We start from the raw sequence: 21,811 nt of genomic DNA, 5'->3' as shown, positions 1-21,811 counted from the left end.
GTTGGACTGACCTAAAAACCCAGGTTAGAAGTGTCACTTCAGTGTCTAGTCTGCCAACAGTATTTATGCTAATAGTTTCTTTTCAAAGAATTCAGTGTTCTTAAGTCCTTCACAAGAATTTGCCAAAAACGTACCAAAAATATTTTCATTATGATATCTTGAAACAATGATTTGAGCAAGGGAACATGAAGCAAATCAAGGATTAAAAGAAATGAATGGAAGTATTCATAGCCACTGCTCAGTACATAGTGTGATACTGCATATTCTTATTAGCTCTGTCTGCTCTGAGCTATTATTGTAAAAAACCACTCCTCTAGTTTCAGACTGAACAGCATGTGTAATGTCTGTGACAGTTCGAGCTCTTGGAGATGGAGTTGGTTGAACAGAGTCGTCTATTCAGATAAATGCAGGGGATTCATTCACATGGAAATCATTCCTGGCAGAGTTGATACAAAGTATGAGTGAAAGAGGAAAGAAAAAGGAGCCACAGAGGGCTGCACTGCCAGCACCACTAGATCAGTTGAGCTTCATTGTTCATGATACATGTAAGTTACTTTACATCACATCAGTCTCACCTAAAATTTTAAGAGCTAGATCTACAGTAAAAGATAACTTTAAATTAGTTTGAAATCTGTTTCTCATGTTTAAAATAAACCATGTCATTCCCCCATCGCACCAAACTTTGGTGGTTTTCATCTTCTTCCAAAGTCTACAGATCTTTTTTTCTATAGGACTGAGAAGTTGGATGAGTCTCATTTAAATTGATAGAGAGTAGAAAAAATGCAGAGCTAGCTGGTACCAGCAAAAACCTGGTTTTATAAGAAGGAAAAAGATTTTTTCCTTAATTTTGCTGTTGTGCTTCCACTGGGAGGGGTTGTCATAATATGCTGTAAGAGTATCAGAGTTGTGTTTAATTATGTACCTCATTTGATGGGTTTATAGTTACCTATAGTTATAATGTGAAATATCTATAAAGTTCACCAATGTCTGACTAGCTTGTTGTATTTACTGCTAATTAGTATCAATATAAATCTGAAAGAAAGCTTGCAGATTGTGATATTTTACAAGCAAACATGCCATTTGCATTTAGGGCAAAAATTGTGTTACCTAGAGACCATAATTTATTTGGAATTCCATGTTTTCCATAGAATATTTTGATAAATTGAGAATTTCAGAGTTTAAAACTATGTTTGAATGGTCACAGTAATGGAAAAAGCTTGAGAAGAAAGAGGCAAGAGTGGAAAAGTTTAAATCTGGTGTGTGCACAGTCTTAGGGTTTTTTGGTTGGAGTTGTTTTCGCTTAGTTGGTTTTATTTGCTTAACATGTTGTTTGTAAATACTGATTATGACTTAAAATATGGGGGTTTAGATGTTCTAATGGGACATGCTTTCATTTATATTTTAAATTCATTATAATACAGTTACTGCTTGAATTTAAATGCTTTCTTTCTGTTTGCCACTCTTGATGGTAAATAGTTTTGCTTTGTTTCTCATACTGTTTTCCAGTACTCATCTCTCTTCATCAAATCATGAAATATGATTCTAGTAAAAAGTGTTTTGGTAGTTTTTCAGTAATACAGCTTCTGTATAGATTCCCATGGGAAAAAGAGACAGAGACTTTAATCAAGCCTGGCCTTTCATTAAAAGGGGACTGCTTAAGACATGTATCAACTTCGTATATTTGAGAGACTTTCAGATTGCTCTGGAGCAAAAGAAAACAGATGTTTAAACTTCTTGGGTATCACAAACCAGAACTGAAGTTTTCTGTGCACTTTTATTATTCCTCTAGTCTAAGGGCCTTGGTTTTTGCATTGAATCAAACAGCTACAGTGATAAACCTGTGATAATTACAAAATGTTAGAGATTAGGTCTTTTACTACTGTTTTAACTCTGCATGCATGCATGACACTCAGAATAGTTGCATGTTAACAGCTGATTCATAAAGTCCAGAATGCATTATTGGTTTAGGTCCAAACTGTATGGATATAATTGGCTTCCAGGAGAATTTAAGTGTGCACTGCACTTCACTAGGCCACAGATATTCTGAACTTAAATTGCATGTCTTTACTTAGTTTTAAGTAAAATAATTGGATCATCCCCTTTTTTTCTCCATGATTTTTCCTCCATGTGTTTTCTACATGTTCTTTGTTTTATTTTGTTAAATCATCTTCACTGTTAGACCATGAGCTTTTTTTTTTACATTATGTTCTTATGCTTTCTTTTTCCCTCTTCACCCTTGGTGCCTCTTGCATGTGGTTTGTACGTAGGTCTGTCACAGTTTTGTGTGGCTGGGTTCTGGTGGAGAAGGGGGGGCTGAAGGGGTGGCTATAACCATCCATGGCATTTTCTTATGTTTGTAATTATTAAGAAGATGGTTTTTTATGCAAGTGTAGAGAATGGAATCTGATTGTAGTAATTGGAGCATGATGAGTAGCTGTCATCTATTTTTCCATTTCATGCAGAGTTAGCCAGAACTTCCAAGTTTTGCATATTGTTCCTATCTGAAGAAAAAAACCCAGTAGTAGCTTACACTTGATGTCATACAGTTTATATGCAATGCACATATGCTGTTACTGTGAATACAAGATCATTGACACAGTAAAGCAAAGAGTTTTTTAGTCATAATTTCTGACTCGTTTCACCTACAGTCCTTGGCCCAAGGAGTGCTTTTCTGGACTGTCCAGTGCACAGTGCCACTATTTGATCAGTGTCTGATGCTTTGGCTCTGCTGACAGATTGTTTTTCAGGTATTTCTGCTGCTTCTGTCTCTTGCCCTGTCTTGTAGTTGCCTTTCCCTTTTTGCTAGCAGAAAAGATGGAGGTGACTTTATAATATGCTGGTTTTGATCAGTGTATTACCAACCCATAGCCTTATTAGAATTGGAGAACCATGCTCAATTCTTAAGTAGAAAATTTCTGGTTTTCATTTAAGGCAGTAGGCTCGAGCAATTCTCGCTGAAGTTATGACGGCTTATCACAGAATCACAAGGTTGGAAAAGACATTTAAGATCATCAAGTCCAACCATTCCCGTCCTAAGCTAAACCATATCCCTAAGTACCTCATCTACCCTTTTTTTACACACATCCAGGGATGGTGACTCAACCTCCTCCCTGGGCAGCCTGCTCCAGGCCCTCACAACTCTTTCAGTAAAAATTTTTTTTTCTGATGTCTAATCTAAACCTGCCCTGGCACAGCTTCATGACATTTCCCCTTGTTCTATCACCTGTCACCTGGCTGAAGAGACCATCGCCCACTTCTTTACAACCTCCTGTAAGGTACTTGTAAGTGATAAGGTCTCCCCTCAGCCTCCTTTTCTCCAAACTAAAAATCCCCTGCTCCCTCAGCCATTCCTCATATGATTTGCCCTCCAGCCCCTTCAGCCTGGTTACCCTTCTCTGGACTCATTCAAGGACCTCAATGTCCTTCTTATGGTGAGGAGCCCAGAACTGGACACAGTACTCGAGTTGCAGCCTCACCAGTGCCGAGTACAGGGGCAAAATCACCTCCCTAGACCTACTGGCCACACTGGTTTTGATACAAGCCAGGATGCCATTGGCCTTCCTGGCTGTCCGGGCACACTGCTGACTTATAGTCAGCCTGCAGTTAACCAACACCCCCAGGTCCTTCTCTGCCTGACAGCTCTCCAGCCAGTCTTCCCCAAGCCTGTAGTGTTACATTGGGTTGTTATGTCCCATATGCAGCCCTCTACACTTGGCCTTGTTAAACTTCATCCCATTGGTCTCAGCCCATGTGTCCAGTCTGTTCAGATCCCTCTGAAGAGCCTCCCTACCCTCAGGCAGATCAACACTTCCTCCCAGCTTAGTGTCATCTGCAAATTTACTGAGGGAGCATTCAATCCCTTCAGCCAGGTCATTGATAAAGATGTTGAACAAGATTGGACCCAGGACTGAGCCCTGGGGGACGCCACTCGTGACCGGCCTCCAGCAGGATTTTGTTCTATTCACCACCACCCTTTGGGCCCGGCCATCCAGCCAGTTTTTAACCCAGCAGAGGGTCCACCTGTTCAGGCCAGTGGCAGCCAGTTTCTCAGTCAGAAAGAGTGGTGAGGTGCTGGAACAGGCTGCCCAGAGAGGTAGTGGATTCCCCGTCCCTGGAGGTGTTCAAGGCCAGGTTGGATGGGGCCCTGGGCAGCCTTGTGTAGATCCAGGCCCTGGAGGTTGGTGTCCCTGCCTGTGGCAGGGGGGTTGGAGCTCTATGATCCTTGGAGTCCCTTCCAACCCAGACCATTCTATGATTCTATGATTCTATAATGCTGTGAGAAACCGTGTCAAAGGCTTTACTGAAGTCCAGGTAGACACATCCACAGCGGGTCACCTTGTCATAGAAGGTGATCAGGTTAGTTTGTAAACCCATGTTGACTGGGCCTGATCCCCTGGCCATCACGCATGTGCTGCATGATAGGTCCCAAGATGACCCTCTCCATGACCTTCCCCGGGACTGAGGTCAGACTGACAGGCCTGTAGCTCCCTAGATCCTCCTTCTGACCCTTCTTATATATGGGTGTCACATCTGCCAGCCTCCTTTCGAGTGGAACTTCCCCAGTCTGCCAGGATTGCTGACAGATGTTGGAAAGGGGTTTGGCTAGCACATCTGCCTGCTCTTTCAGTATCCTTGGGTGGATCCCATCTGGCCCCATTGACTTGTGGGTATCTAACTGGCCAAGTAGGTCACTAATCATTTCCTCCTGAACCATGGGAACTTTGTTATTTCTTCCCCTCCCTGTCAGCCAGTTCCTGAGGATGAGTGCTGAGGGAATATCCAACTTTACTATTAAAGACTGAGGTAAAGAAGGAATTAAGGACCTCAGCCTTGTCCTCATCCCTTGTGACTAATGTTCCCTCTGCTTCCAATAAGGGCTGGAGATTCTCCTTAACCCTCCTTTTACTGTTAATATACCTATAGAAGGACTTTGTATTCTCTTTCACAGAACTGGCCAGTCTGAGTTCCAGTTCAGCTTTAGCCCTTCTGACTTTCTCCCTACATGATCTCACTACATTCCTATAGCCATCATTACTGTTTTAACAAATCCTGGGAAAGAAGGTTACTTTTCCTACTAAGATGTTATCACTGCCATAGAGAAGAAAAAAGCTTTGGGTCATTGACTTTTATCTTCTGGCTTTCCCACTCTGCATTTAGAATTCCTCTTACACAATGGTCAGCTTCTGAGTTTTTTCCAAAAGACACTAACAAAAGGTTTATAATGATAAACTGTATTACTGACAACATGCTTAACACTTGGTAAATTATTTAAAGAAGGGAAAGGAGAAATAGAAATATGACCTGGGCTTTATTAAGATGGTAAAATCTCTGAGAGAGACTATCACAAGTATGATACAGCTTTTCTAGTTTTCAATCAACTGCATTCAGAAACTGGCAGTCCAATGGCAGAAACCTCCTGCCATTCAAACATTCAAACAATAAAACTTTCAAGAAATACCTGTCTAAAATGCTTAGGTAAGCTTAAATAGTTAAGATGTAACCAGAAAAGAGGGTAGATCTTTGGCCACTATCGTTATTTAGTGCCATAATACAGGGCCTGAGGTGTACAGAATGTTGTATGGCAAGATCAGCTTTATTGAGGCTGTACTTTAGAGATGTTGTGTATTTCACTGATGCCAGAGGAAAATAAAGATGCATCTGAAAATGAAAGTACATCTGAAAACAAAACTGGTGGGCCCTTGAATCAAGGGAGCTAGTTAGGAAGATATGCCAAATTCAAGTGATTAAAGTCCTTAAGAAAACTATTACTCATGCAGGTATCCAATAAATCCTTTTTTTCATAATAAACTATTGTGTCACAGAAGGGAGACTAATCTTAATTTGGAAGTACAGTGCAATTAAATTTTGCTGAAGTAGAAAAGGCACGATAAGAGAAATTACTTTCCAGATGAGATTAAATTGCTGACTCGGATGGTTCACCTGAGTAACTCTGGTGTGGACAGGATTATAGCACAATACATATCTTGCCCCTTGTCACATTACAGCCTGAATCCCCAAGGGAGATTGAAATAGGAGTATGACTTCTTGTCCCTGGAATACTTACTATATCCATACAGTGATTTTTGAGTTGCTCGACCTTGGTGTCTTTGTAATATGCATATATCATCCACTTTAAAAAAAAATAGTGAAGCTAATTTGATGAAACCATAACTGAAATAAGGGTCTGGTATTACATATCACCTTGTGTCTGGAGTATAATAAACCACCAGCAGCAGCAGCATCTTTCAATAGTTCCAGGATATTTTGATAGAGGACAAAACTAGTGAATTATCACTATAGTAAAGCATTGAGGTGTGAAGAGTGGGATGTAAAAGTTACGTATCAAATACCTTTCTGCTTTTACTTCAAATATGTCCCAATGTGTATCACTAACCACAAGTGTGTTTTTAACATAATTCAGAAAAGCACTACAAAAGTTAAAGCAGTTCAGTAGATCGGCCCGTCACAGTAGGAATGTCCTGTCATTACCCAATTGATAACTTTTTGGCAGAAACTTAATTTCATAAAAGCTTCTGAACACCTGGTGTTCAGAAACAGAACTGGAGAAACCTAGGTTGGATTTTAATTGCTTATTTTGATGTATAAAAAAAAACAACCAAGAAAACAAACCTGAAATGGTATAAATGGTGTGAGTAATGCTGCAAGACTTTCCACATAAGGATTTCAAAATACTTCACTCTTTAGCTTGTTATATAGTAACAAAAGAAAATGTTTCACTGAAGAAAAAGAGGTAAGTCATGGAACAAGCATGGGGTTATACCACAAAAATCTGGTGACCTGACTAAACCTGTGATGATCTCTTTATTGCAGGAAACCTGAGCTGTACAGGAAGTGACAGTGTTGAGAATGGGTAAATAGAACCTAGATCTTGTATTGCTCTCCAATACATGCTGTCACCTTATTTTAGGTTTTTTCCTTCCTCTGAAAAGGAAGGATAGTAATTTCTCAATGGGGAAAAAATATGTGCCCAAGATCTGCCACACACCTTGTGTTTGCAATTGTATTTTTGGATGTTAAAAATGTTGGCATTACCTGTCCTAAGCAAGAGTTAATCCTATTTTCAGAAATAAAAATGAATAGTGTAAAAGAAGAATAACAGGAAACTCTTTCTGCTTAAAATTAATTTTCATAATGATGTATTTATGGTATTTTACGATACATCTTGCAATTCCGTTTTACTCTTTAACTTGTTCAGGTTTTAAATATATGTCTCGTGTCATGACCACTAGGTTGTACCCTGCATCCAATTAACAGTGTAATATTGGTTAAGTAGAGCTGTTGGAGTTAATGTTGCTGTTCTCTTCTTCTCCAGAACTACCATTAGCAGAAGGATCAGAAAGGTAGTTATCCTGAACGATTTTTTTTTCCTGCAGTTTTAGGAACAAATTTTTCATTAAAACAGTCAACAAAGATGTAATAGTGCTTGTGTGCCATAAAATAAGCACATCCAAAAGTGTAAGTGATGTAAATTTGAAAACAATACGTCTTGTATCTCTTAATATCTTGTTGCATAAGGTTCATGTAATTTTCTGCTTGTGCTTGATTTCTTTTGCTATGGGGGTTTGGAGGCAGGGTGGTTAGTGGTGTGAATTTTGGGTTTTTTTGTTCGTGTCCTGGTTCTGGCCAGGCCAGAGTCAGCCTCCCCAAGCAGCCAGCCCAGGTGCGCTGAGTTAGCCGGGGCTGTTTCCACACCACCTGCCATCACTCCCCCATAAAAGGAGCTGGTTGGGGAGGAGCGCTCCTGGGTGCTCGAGGGCAGTCCGAGTGCAACCGGAGAGTCAGGTCGGTAAGGTACTCTGCGTTATCACCGGGTGTGAGTGTAACTGGCCGTTATTGTTCTACGTTCACGGTGCTTTTGTCAGTAAACTGTCTTTGTCCCGACCCACGGAGGCTCTGTCTCTTTCTCCCACAGGAGTGAGTGAGCAGCGTGTGGTGCTCAGCCACTGCTTGGACTGAACCACCACAGTTTGGTTGTTGCCTTTTTTTCCCCCCTCCCATTGGTATAAATTAATAACGGAGCAAATGCAGCTGGTCAAGTAGATTAGATAGCCACTGTTTATCACTATGTTGCTTAAAGAGAATGTTGTTCTGTGGAAATTCTGGAATTCCTTTCATGCTTTTTGCAGAATTTCTCTTTGTTCTAGAATGACATGTGGTGACTCTCCACCAATTTTTGTGTATTTCTTTAATTGTCCTGTACTACCATGGAAACTGAATATTAAAAATTAAATTTAAAATTTGTAGTCTTAAAAGGCATATTGCTAGTGAAGTTGTTAAACAATTTTGACAATAAGTTCTTTCTATTACAATAAAAAACAAAGACTGAGGCTGAATTAGAAGTGTATGACCCAGAAGAGAGCTATTTGTCTGTGGTTTTACTAATGTTCTAATCAACTAGCTGTGTTTTCCTTTATCTCTCTGAAAATCTATGCCTTTCATGCTGAACACCTTGCAATATGAAAGTATGTGTGTAAGCAAGCTAATAAATGATAGATTTCAGTGGCTGAGCTTGTCCTTGCCTCACATACGAATGTTCTCTGTGATTTCATCATTCCTCAAAATAATCTTTTGTGGTGAGTCCATTCAGTCCTGAGATTTTCTGATCAATGTTACTCCACAAGATGCTTTTAGTTACTGTAATGCCACCATTCTGTAGACACATACTTGGCATCCTTGGCCTGCAATATTTTTTCAATAATAAAAGATCTGTAACAAAGCAAATAATATAGCAAAGTATTGCAGTGGAGGATAGAGGGATTTCACAGCATGATTTACAGATTAGCAGGTTTGTTCTATAACAGATCATGAGTGCCAAATTCCAGGATTGCAGCTTCTGCAGTGTAATGGTGTATGTCTGTGAAGTGTAACCATTTTGACTTGTTTCCACGTCTGACCACTGAGGCAGAATTCACAGTGGCTTCCGAAACAACACCTGACCAAAAATACTGTGTATCTTACTTGTGGTACTTGTTCTAATTTAAATGCTTCAAAAATATTTCTAGGAATGTTTTATCCTTGAACACAGGTAATACTGCTGCTTTGGCCTAACTTTCTGTGGAACAGTGGTTCTGGTTTTGCAGTGTATATTTAAAAAGAAAAAATAAAAGCTTCGATGCTTTTCCAGAATTATAAAAGTGACAGCTTTCTTTATCTGCCAGAAAGAAACAAGACTGGCACTTTGACCATAACATGTCAGCCTTTTGGCACCTTCTGTCACGTTTTCAGAATAGACAGATGTGTTGGAACAAGTCATCTCTGCCTGGAAAGTTGTAATTCCAGTTGGTTTATACAGAGGTAGTTAGCAAGTACTTTTCCTGAAGTATAGATAAGAGGAAAATCTTCAAATAAAAAAATGTATCAAAAATATGTGATTAAAGAAACTACATGTCTGAACATGAGCATTTCCTGCTTCTGGCATCAGGGCTCTGATAGGAAATGTTCAGGTCACAAGTTATAGATTTATAATTGGGCTTCCTTGAATTTATGTAGGATATGTTCAAACTTGCAAATAGAAATCTCTTCACAAACTCAGCAATTCTTTGGAATCTCAAGTATTTATGTCAATATTATATAACTTCTTACATAGAACAGTGATGTTTGGAGAATGCTTTATGTGTCTATCTTTTGTCTTCCTATATCTATCATGTGGCCATCTTAAAGTCTGGGTTTTATTTCATTTTAGCAAATGGGGGGGGGAGGCGGGAAGCATCAAAGTTTTGTTTGTTTGTTTTTATTTAGAGGTAACTCCAAGTCAGATGACAGAGACCAAGCTGTAACAGTCTCTCACTTGCTTTTGTCATAGAAATGCTCAGTAACAGATTGACTTTAGCTATGTTCTCATCTTAGACAAACACCTACCAGAGAATCTTCTTTCCTTTTGACTGTCTTACAGTGTATGCCATTTCATTCAATTCCTTTGTGATCCTACAGATAACAGGACTCCCTCCCTCAGCTATTTCTCTTAATTTTGTATATTTAATGATGTGTTAGACATGTAAGAAGAATGGCATTAGCACTGAATGAGCATTTCAAGGAACATTATCATTGAATATAGAGGCTATTTTTTGATACTGCAGTATTGAGGGACCCTGATTTATTTTCAAAAAGATTAATTCAGCTGTGAGAGCTAAACAAAATATAGTCTTCAACATAACCTATTTTTATAAGGATTACAATGAAGCAAGGAATTAAATGTAATAATCTTAATGCATAGATAACTATCTATTACCAAAATACCAATAAAGTGTTGATCTCTTTGGCCATAATGGTACAACTTCCATGCTGTTAAGTGCTTTCTGAGTTGTTCAGTCATTTAACAATCCTAAGCAGTAGTAGTTGTAATTGGGTTTTGGTTTTGTCTTTCAGACTCAAAAGCATTGTGAAGTGAGGAAATAAATAATGAAGTGTCAGCCTATTTCTAACTGGCTGACCCAGCTTGGTCTTGCAGAATATTGCACGCTCTTTGACCGGTATGATGGTGTAGAGGTAAGAATTGGCTTTTTCAATAAGATTATTGAGAATTTGTTAAACCAGAAGATAATGCAAGTGATTAAATGATCTGTGATATGATGTTGGAGCAATAAACCTAAAGGCTACCAGTTTGCTTTTGTCTTAGCAAAGGGGAAAATAAAAACACGTCTTTTCCATCTGCATACTAAAACTCACAGAGAAACAGAGTAACTCACAAGTGAACAAGATAGAGTTAACATTTTTGGGGTTTTAATGCTGCTTCTCCTGCTTTAGTATTCATTGTATCAGACCATAATAAATGGGCATATTTATCATAGCAAGAACACATAGATAAGTTTTGTTCTGCAAAAGTTTAACAGACACATTTCTTTTTTAAAATTTAGACCTAGAAAAAAATTAAACTTATGTGCCATTTGTCATGTGAAATTGTTTAAGGGTAAGTGGCTTAAAAATCTCTGTTGACCAAATACCACATTACAGAAGGACCTTATATAAAGTCATCTTGAAGATTCCTAGAAATATATTTAGTAGTTCTTAGGAAGCTCTTTTCTCACAGGTCTGTCTGTTTTCATCAAAATTGACTGATTACTGCCTATTTTTATGTTTTCAGTTCTTATCATTCATGTACATATTGTTGATACTTGCATGATGTATCATCAATTGTATGGTGCTTTGATGTGTTTAGCTTTGTCCTGCTGTATTCCTAATTCAGAAATAAATGTTGAGAATACAACTGGATATTCTAATCAACTCAAGATGACATTGGATTCACTTTTAAACATTTTTTTACAGCACTAATCAGATTAAAGTTTTATGAAGTGGCACTGAATTTTGTTTAAAATTGGCTTCTGCATTGCATCTGTGCTGTCTGTATATCAGAGTTCTTAGGGAGTGTCATGGTAATCTCATTATCCAAGCAAAATAAAAATAAAACAGTTTTAAATGTATGTAGAATTTGTCACAATGAAGACAAGGACAGCATTTAACTTTCTACTTTCCAAGACTTAGAAGTCCATTAGGGAATGTTGTTATGTGTCTTACACTACCATTGTAATACAGAAGACAGTAGTATAGTGGCATGGGACAGCTGTTTTAACAGTCAACAAAGATAGTTTACTTACCAAGCCTGAAAACTTTCCGTAAACATTTTTTGCTGAAGTGCAAAACCTAAAAATAGGCTTAGTGCATCATTCTGGATATAACAGACTTTTTTGAAGTTCAGGGCCATGAGTCAGAATTTCACTTCTGCAATATCCGTAGATTATAAGCATTATACTTTGTTTAATTCTTCAGCCAAACTAAGTATTTTCCTGAAACAAAACTTAAAAATTGAGAATGTCGGGTTTACTCTGACTTCAGATTCTTACTAATCCGCTTGATAACAGGTATATGCTTAAGCAGCGTATTGAATCAAGCTTCTAAATTCTTTAAAGTCTTAAGTACTTGCCTTTGTCTTCTGGTTTTAAAAATAATTACTAATAAAAATTTCACTGGGGGTTTTATCTTTGCAGTAAGGTTATATCCATTCTGCTGAGGAGGGCAGTGATGTACATTTTCTTGAAATAATTGTTCTTAGTGAACTGGTAAATTCATGGCAGTAGAAGACAGAGTTCTTGGGTTTCAGTCAACTGCTGTAGCCAGATCTGAAGTGAGACCAGAAAGTATTTATGATCTTAAAGGAAGAAAATTTCAAAAACAGTAGCTCAGAGTAGAAACCTGTGTCAATTGTTTTATTCGCACCATGAAACAATGTCATTTTCTATTTTAGGGTCCTAGAACCAACTTGTCAAATCTCCACTAGAAAAGGCCACCCTTACTAATATGACTTGCCAGTAAGAAAAAGGGAGTACATCCTATGGATTTCTTTTTATCTGTTTTGCAGTGAAAATACAGAACAGTAAAAATAAAAGGAAATACATTTGATCATAAATTTTCTGCTTTGGATACATTTTCTTTTTGCTCTGAAAGATGTAATCATTGAATGAAATTGTGTGCATACTTAAATCATTATCAAATTGAATTTTTTTTGCTGCCTTGTAATGCCTTGAGTTATTCAGCAGCTTACTTTGAAAATAAAATAGTAATGCTTTTGTGGAGAGAAAGGTAAATAAAAGAAAACAGTTTGGGTTTGGTTACCCAAATGCATTTTGTGAAAATTCATGTTCTACAATATAGTGTCCAAAAGACGCATTGATTATCCAAGACCTTCCTTTACAACATTATTGTGCCACTCAGTTCTCTCCGAGATTTTTCTTCCTTCATTAGCTTAAGTGCAATTGGTATACTAGCACTTTTGCATTTGGATTTTTTTCTTTTTGTTGAAAGGAGTCATAGCTTATTGAAATTGTCCAGCTGTCTTGACAAGTTTTATTTTGAGGAAAAAATGTAGAGACAGTGAATTCATGTTTTAAAAGAAAAATTCTTCATCCTTTCAATGGCATAGCTTATCACCATAAAGGGGCTTCATAAAACATGTTCTTAACGTATACTGTTACATAGCTTACAGTGCCAGAAACTGCAAACCTGTCTGAAAGAACTTTGAATTTTCCTGGATTAACAGGTATGGTATATTCCTTACTCTGGTATTTGCTACAGGACTTACTCCATCTTACAGAAGTTGATCTTAGAAAAATGGGAATTGAAAATCAAGTCCACCGAACACACATCACTTCCAGTATCTTGCTGCTTCAGGACATAGGAAGAAAGAGAGGTAAGACTTCCATGTTGTCTCCCCAAGACTAAAAGAAAGAGTTAAGGCAACCTGAGCTTTCTCATTACAGACACATGGGAAACTAAAACTCTGATTAGTTTATCAGAACAGCCTATGATGCTGCTCTGAATACAGATCACAACAGTATTTTACATATACAATAAGAATAGCTAAACTTTAATGTTTTTCCAGTGTTCTAAAAAATAATATAACCTAAATTTTTTTAGAAGTTGTTATTTGGAAAAGGCTTCCCTTTCCTTTCATTTCTTGCTAAAGGAGTCTGCTCTTGCAGCCTTTAGCTTAACAAGATACAGTATTGTTTACAGACCATAACTGACAGAAGATGATCCTGATGTCTTCCTCACTTGGAAAGATCATATCAAAAGATCTAAACCAAGGTATTTGTTGTATATGGCAGCTCATCTCTAATGAAGAGAGAGGAAGAGTGTTTATGCAGTCAGACCTGACCCTACTTTTCCATTTGGGACTTTATTCAATCACTACATCTTTTGTTGCTTTTCTGGTGTTTTTATCAGTTCAGTATCAAAATTCAACTCAAGTTCATAAGAGCTGGAATAAGCCCTGTAAGACATTCTATTCTGAGTGGAATGATATAGTGAGCTATTATTGAACTATGACTTGTTAACTATTCGCAAAATATCCTGTACAATAAGATAAGTATAATGCAGACTGCCTAATAATTCTTAAGATTACTGCCTAAGTCTTTTACATATTTAATGTGAAGCAGTAATTTACTTGGCTAATGTTCCTGTTTTTGACCTCTCTGGGTGAAGGTAAAAAGACTTTTGGAGCATGAATAGAAATCAAATATTCATTAAATGTGTTTAGCTACTTTGACTTTCCAGAAGAAATGAGAACCAGTTGTATACAAACACTTCACCGTATTTCCTCAATGTTTTCTGAAGAGTTCAAAATTGGTTTAACAGTTACATAACTTCCACAATTCATTGGTTTAAATTTTCTAAAATATGAATATAAGTACATCGTCTTTGTAGCTGCTACTGAGAACAGATTAGGAAATCAGTCAAGTGAGGAATATTTTGCAATTCTCAATGTAATTTCCTCCCCTCCCCCCAGGATAGGACTGTTCAAACTGTTATTCAGATGGTGTATTGATTTATAGAGAGTTATGTAACATTTAAATCAATTCACTGGAATGTTCCAAACTCTATTACTATAACTACAACTCATGAGTGTTCAGCTTCAGATTTGTTGAGATAAGTCTAATCTTGCCATATTCCTGGTGATTTCAGTGAATTTAAAGTCAAACATTTTATCTCCAAACTGGAGTGTATATAATTTTAAGTCTGGACATATGTCTTGCAAGACAACAGCATAATACCATTTGTGTCTTTTTTTGTTTGGTTGATTTTGGGTTTTTTTGGGGTGGGGGGGGGTTTGGTTTTGTTTTGGCAGTTAAGTGCTAGGTTTCTTTAAGCTAAATTCTAGTAAAAGAAGTGGTGGTTCATATTTATGGGCATTTATCTTTGAGAGGAATGATTTCGTTCATTCTCTGGTTTTGGTTAATGAAAACTATTAAGTCTATAATTGAATTATGTGCTTGAAAAAATAGAGCCAAATGGATCTCTGAGTTGTTTTGTTTATGCCAGAATGTTTACATTCTAGATAGCTTTGGCTGCTGCATTAGAAAATTCTGGGAAGACTGCAAAAGAGATGAGTTCAGTCAGTCATACATGAGTGCAGACTGTTTTGTTTTCACAGTAGGGACTAACAGTCCTTATCTAGTCCCCAGCCTATTATGACATGGTTTTGGTTTGTGTCTGTCAGAGTGCTGTGTCTAGGAGCAAAGTGCCTAATCAGTTAACACTGTTTTCCAGCACTGAACTGTACTGAAGTCAGACATTAGAAAAAACACTTTTTAAAAATCTTCCATACTATTAAATAAATACTAATGTCCTACTAATTTACTTACTGCTACAGAGTAAAGGCTATATTATTCTGTTTGTTGTTATCTTGAGCTTTAAACAGCATTGTATTTGTTGCTGGTTCAACAGTTTCCAGACAGTGCTCAATGTGATAAATCACTTCAATATGTAAGCATTTTCACAAGGTTAATTTTGTAGGACTAAGCATTTCTTTGTACAGCGAAATTAAGTTTTGGCAAATTTTGTCAAAACATTTTCTGTTTTCTAAACTGTTAACTGGTTCTGAAACTACTTTGATAGAACACGTATCAGTACACTGAGATTTGGATTCATCCTGACTAATCCTAGCTACTAGAGCTGTGATTCCACAGTAATTAATACCAAGATCTGTGAATAGACAGAGTGCCCAGCAACCTATTTGACCTGGATCAACATGATCCGTATCTGTTGAATTAGGCAGAGTACACAATACAAAGTTCACTACCTTTATGCTTTCACGCTATCTTTTATGCCAGCCAATGGTAGGAATGTGATTAGAATAACTAGTTTGACATGAGTAGCATTAGCTGATCAATAGAAAAATAACCATTCTAGATTTTTAAACCATTTCAGCAGAATGAACTTTACAGTGTATTAGTGCTTTCAATAGTGGGGCTCTGATATTTTTGATCAGTGTTAGAAAACTGAAAGATTACTGTGCCATTGACTCTTGACCTTAATTGAAGCTGAGGTTCCAAAATGCCAGCCTAAACAGTATATACTGTCATCAGCTTTCCTTTAGCTGCTTTCCCCTACCTCTGTATCATTTTTTTGTTGTTGTTGTTCATAAAATTCTGCAGCTGCATGGTGAATTTATTGGGAAATTTGTCTGCCTGAAAAACAATTTATTTCACCTTCATCCATATCAAGTTCCCATGCCAGTTCACTGTTCAGGTACACAAACATGTACACTTATGAATGGCCAGGGAAGAGAAAGCAGAGATGAGCCCTGATGGCTGAAAACAGCCCCACTGCCTAAAATGAAACCACAGTTGAAGGTGTTCTCTAAGGGGGCAAGTCACTCTGTACTCCCTCTAGGGATGATTCTCTTTCAGCAGACAATTCAGTCCACTTTCAAGGTGAATTACCTTATGTAGGTAATTTGGTTTGGCGTTTTTTTGTTGATTGTAAAGTTCTACCAGGATAACTGACATACCAGTGATCACTCAGCAAGTGCTGACAGCTGGTGGAATTAATTCAGGCCTAAATGCTACAACTGTGGTTAGCTTGGAATGCTTTATCTTTTCTTTTGAGTGTGGCCTTCCAAATTTCAAGAACACATCTGTTTTCTTTTTTCTAGATCCTGATGAACTCAAATATTTGCTCACAGCTTATCACTGTATTTAATTTCCTTGCAAATCACAGTACACAAGTGGAAAAATGTTTCCAGTTTCTGCAAACTTTATTCCGAAGTGAAATTACCAGTTCTGAACACACTTCCTACCACTGTTTCATGAACAGAAAACCAAGTGGTTGTATACTGAGTCAAACTGAGTGTTGCTCATGTCCAGGGCCTCATATCAGATAGTGGCAAAGTAGATGTAAAGTGACATATGAAAGAGTACACTAACCCACTTTGGTGCTTTCCCAGAATACTTTCTCAGTCTGAGATTTAATCTAACAAAAATGAAGTTTTAAAAAGGTATGAATGTGAAGAGTCATAAATACTCTTTCCACAGTCCATTTGCCTGTATCTTGACTGACTTTTTGATGTGCACTGCAGCACATTCTGGATCTTGGTGTCCTGCCATCTAGACCAGTATCCATGCATGTATTCAGTAGCTTGCTGTGACTCCTTTGAGATGTACCTTTGTTTTCAGTTCCAGAGAAGTTTGTAGAGTCAGAGGGTGGGGCCTGAAACTTGCCTGGGCTTGTCTCAGTATGGAATCAAAATGCATCCAAAATTCAGATACTAAACCACTCCCAAGTACAGCAAAATATGGTCTGTGCTTATAAGAATGTTCTCGGCAGCTACCTAGTACTTCTTAGTAGCCTTAGAAATGTTTGCTTGGCATGGCAGAGAAGCCAAGAAATAGCATATCCTCTTCTAGTACCTTCTTCTAGTGCGAGAGAAATTGATGACAGATTAGGTGTAATCTGACTCTTGTATTGCACACAGAAGAGTCTTCCTTCCCAGAGCATGAGGCATAGCACTCTGCCCTGTAACAGTTGGCAGTTCAAGACAGACATCCTGGAAGCCACAGTCCAATACTTAGGGTAGTGCCCCAGGAAGGAAATGTGTGTTTTCTCAATATCCTCTAATACAACAAACAAGCAGGGTTTGATGCTCTGTGGGACTGGGACACGGATATTTAATCATGTTGCTATATTGTGCTGCAGTCTTTAGGAGTGTGATTTTATTCTGATTTCTTATGACTGAACTGAATTCTGATTAATAGCATTAGATGGTTTAAGGTGATTTCATTAACATTTTGTTTTCCTTGGAGAGGCTAAAGGTATAAAGAATCTTTCTTTTTTGTCTTGTACAAATTTTCTTATACAGAGAGATTGCAGTTTTAATAGGATATATATTTAGGTATCTTATAAATTTATTTGTCATACAAAGAAGGCCAGCCTTAATGGATTTAAATAGAATATATGCAGTGACATAACTTATTCTGTGTGAATATAAAATGATATGCAAAGCCTGAATTAGAATATTGATTACATGTAACCTATAACTTCCTGCTTCTGGTAGGAGAAAGAGGTTTTGCATTTAAATTCTTACAACATATGCAGAAAGATTTATTCTTTGTGCTGCTGCAGTAGTGTAAAGTTAAATATGAAGTGCTTTCTTGTCATGTGTCTTCTCTTTGTCATTCATTATATAAAAGACCTAAGATGTGTGCTGGTAAGAAGGAAGATGAACATGCAGTACAGATCCTTGCTTGTGACAATATAAATAAACAAGTCTGTACTCAGGTAAAATAACTGAAGGACTCCCTCATGGCTGAAATAATTAACATAAAGCCATAACTGGATTTGCTTTGTCAGACCCAAATATCTTGTCTTTGTCATTCTCAGATAAAGTACTACTTTGGGTTTTTTGATTCTCTTTGAAACATTGCAAACACAACCAGAATGGTTTGGAGCAGTGGTATGTTGTGTCAACCTGGCAGATTCCTGACTAGTGCTAAAATATTCTAGTAGCTTTGCCAATAGATGGAGAGGAGGCTGCTTTGAACGCTTTCATCTGCATAATAGTTAGGGGTGGTATTGCTACCTGTGTGGCCTGTTTTACTCTCACTGAGGGATATTTGAAGATTTTTGCTATTTCTATTTAAGGTCAGAAACATAGATGCTCTTACAAAGTTGTAAACATACACCTACTACTGTACCATTTCATCTGTTGAAAGTTCCAAATTTGTTTATTGCTGTTTTCTGGCCTTCTGTTTATCCTTCTCTCTACATCAGTTACGTTCTATGTTAAAAATTTCCCAACATCTGTCACCAGCAAAGAGAGACTGTTAATTCTCTTGTATTTTGAGACTTACAGAAATGTGGAAAACCAGGAGCTGGCAAGAAAATCTTAGGTCCATAGTAACAGTTTTTCTGATAGAAGCAAAGAGAGGAAAATAGGCCCCCTAGTAAAAAGGAACCCATAAAATCTTGTCCAGCATCTTTCCGGTATTGTCTTCCAATTCAGTGTGTCATTTACCAAAACTAGTTAATAGTGCAATTTTACCCATGTATTTCAAACTTCTGAAACAGATGTGTTTATGCCAGCACACGTTTGACGTGACTTTTTGTGCTAAATTAAAGGTGGAGGGGCAGAGGGGACAACCACATAACATGTTATTGTCACAGAGTATGTGCAATAATTTATTTTTACTATTTTTTATTGCCAATTTCTTTTTGTTACAGATGATACTCAGTTTTGTTGTATTATATGTGAGGGCTGTATTTAGGTTTCCTCCTTCTAACAGTGGCTGATGCTAGCTGACTCAACATACATGGAATTCTGTAACTCTGAGAACTTCCAGAAGTTTAGGTTTCTTTCTGATTTAGGACTTACAATAGCAAGCTGCATGCAGATTAGAGGGGTTTAACAGCAAACCAATTCCTATTGGAAAAAACTGATTTGTCAGAACTGAAGTTTATAGGCAGTATTGAATGAGGATCAGATATCTGGTATTGTACATACCTAGTTTGCATTCTTGTAGGTCTGCAAAAAATGTGCTGTATCCAGAAACTTCAGCAAGACAGAGCATGTTCATGCCCCGGTTTGTCACTTGAATAAGCTAAGGTTTATGTAACTCCTCAAACTCTCCCTCTTTACTTCAGTGTTACTTCTGGGATGATCAACTATGGGACACTTCTGCTGCCTCCAAACTTTTCTGATGCTAGGAATTGCTTCTTGACTCTGACTCATAACAGATAGTTCTTTGGGAGTTTTTGAAAGGCTCCTGTCTCCAGACCTAAGACCAAATAGCAAGACTGGATGTTGGTAGCTTTATTATCAAAGTCTGGGTAGCTGCTGACTAAATTTGTCTGTTTCATTTGGCATCCAGGAAATACCTTAGAAGCATAGCTGCTATATGTCATAGTTTTCAAACAAAATGCTGTTATATTTCAAGTCTTGAAGCATTTTTTCACTTTGTATTGTCATTCTAATTTGCCTGATATGTCTTAGATTAATTTGCAAATTGCCAGCAAATACATTTGATTTCCTAGCCAACTATTATGCTGATCACACTTTTTTTCTGCATGATATCTGTGGGAGTTGAGGGAATGTGGTCTTTTGTTTCTTTGTGTTCTTTCTCTTCTAAGATAATTCCACAGTAGAAACTTGCATTGACTCTTGTTTATCAGGAAATCTACAAGAACTGCTGTGTGAGCAATCCCTGTATACCATGTCCTCATCTTGTGTAGTTACTTCTGCATTTGATCATTGCAGCTGCACAGTAGTGCTTTTAGAATAGATGTATTTTCTCCAGGTTATTTTAGGAAGACTGGAATTCTGATGTTTAAGGTCACACTGAAAAGTTCCAGTGAACCCTCGTGGTTTTGTCCCATTATCTCTTTTGTTGCCATAAGCCAGGCACACTTTGAAAATGGTCTTTCAAGAACTGGCAAGTACCTAACTCTTGACACAAATACTGTGCACAAACTACAGCATCACAGGTCTTGGGACCTATGTCCCTGTTATGGTTCCTCCTCACTTCTATTCAGATAGCTGCTTGTATAGGTGTCTTTGTACCAGGTGGAAAGATGCACCTGTACATACTTCCTTCCTTCAGAAAATGGAAGTCAAGGGTAACCATAGAAAGCCACAGCAGTGTGTGATATGTGGCCAGCAGTTGCCCAGCACTGCTGGTTTCTCAGCCTCCCCTAGGTTGTTCACAAAGGACACTTCTGTGGCAAGGGGATACACAGACAGTGTGATGCCATATAAATAAAGAGATCATAGAATCCCAGACTGGTTTGGGTTGGAACGGACCTCAAAGTCCATCTAGTTCCAACCCCCTGCCATGGGCAGGGACACCCTTCACCAGCCCAGGTTGCCCAAAGCCCCATCCAACCTGGCCATGGACACTGCCAGGGAAGAGGCAGCCACAACCTTTCTGGGCAGTTTGTGCCAGTGCCTTCCCACCCTCATAGTGAATAACTTCTTCCAAATACTTAATCTAAATCTACCCTCTTTTAGTTTAAAGCCATTAGCCCTTGTCTTGTCGCTACACTCCCTGATAAAGAGTCCCTTTCCATTTTTCCTGTAGGCCATGATGGTTAAGCCCTGGTAGGTCAGTGTGTAATACTGATGAGGAGGGCTTGACAGAAGTGTTGTGTTTGTTTCAGGGCGTTGGTGATTCCAGACTTCATCCCATCTCAGTAAACCCACTTCCAAAGTAGATACCAAGTGTGAAAACAATAACATTTTTGAAACAAGTTTAATTCAGAATAACAGCTAATGTAGCAAGTTGTAGGCAGTTCTACAACTTCATTCTTACAGGTTGCAGGCAAATTCTTTTTAACAGCTTCGTATCAATTATGTACAAGGATGGGTTGTGTAAATTGTCAAAAGTGAAGACAAAGACCAACTTTTTTCATCTGAAGTCAGAATAAAACTCCCAAGATTAGGATGTGATGACTCATGCAAGAGTAATGACAGTTTATGCAGGGCTGCCTGGATACCAGTACCATTGCTCAGTGCCCATCTGTACAACGAAGGAAATTACTTACCCTTTTCTAGTTTTTAGTCATAAAACATGACAATGAACCATGACATTACTTCCTATGTAATTATTGTGCCTGAAAAAATGAGGTTTTAGAATCATCTAACAGAGACCATCTTATGTTCTAGCCAAACTAAGGTCTTGGCATGCTTTTAGATGTTTTTTACTTGAACTGTGGAATGTATGATTTAGAGAAACAAGACTTTTTCCTTTATACAATGAAACATAAAGGAATAAAATGCAATAATAACATGTACTTCTGTAGCATTGTCTACTTAATAAGCTGTTAAAGTATTATGCAGCCTTTCCTATGAAAAATACCACTGTGATATAGGTTATAAAAATGTAAGTAAGGAAGTGGGTCAGAATACTCGAACTGAGAGTGTATTCCAGGTATCTCGGCTCCTCTTCTGAATTCTCACTGTAATTCTGTTTTTCTTGCACAGGCCATATTAGTGACACATTTTGGTGTCCAAGACGAGATCACACTC

The 21,811-nt window shown here is 37.8% G+C and overlaps 1 protein-coding gene across 1 annotated transcript in view; it reads left to right on the top strand.

Moving 5' to 3' along the window:
- Window positions 1–10,419: 10,419 nt before the first annotated feature.
- Window positions 10,420–21,811, top strand: part of BCAR3 (BCAR3 adaptor protein, NSP family member) — a gene marked incomplete at its 5' end in the record, with an annotated part of 66,808 nt that continues 55,416 nt past the window's right edge. Inside the window, 2 exons of the mRNA XM_084266405.1 lie at window positions 10,420–10,506; window positions 13,087–13,201. Of these exons, the coding sequence (XP_084122531.1) occupies window positions 10,420–10,506; window positions 13,087–13,201 (202 nt within the window). The remainder of the gene's footprint in view (window positions 10,507–13,086; window positions 13,202–21,811) is intronic.

Source organism: Gallinula chloropus (assembly GCF_964237585.1).
Source record: "Gallinula chloropus genome assembly, chromosome: 6".
NCBI lineage: Eukaryota > Metazoa > Chordata > Aves > Gruiformes > Rallidae > Gallinula > Gallinula chloropus.
The sequence above is the reverse complement of the archived record's forward strand: the minus strand, read 5'-3'. Positions and strand labels throughout refer to the sequence as shown.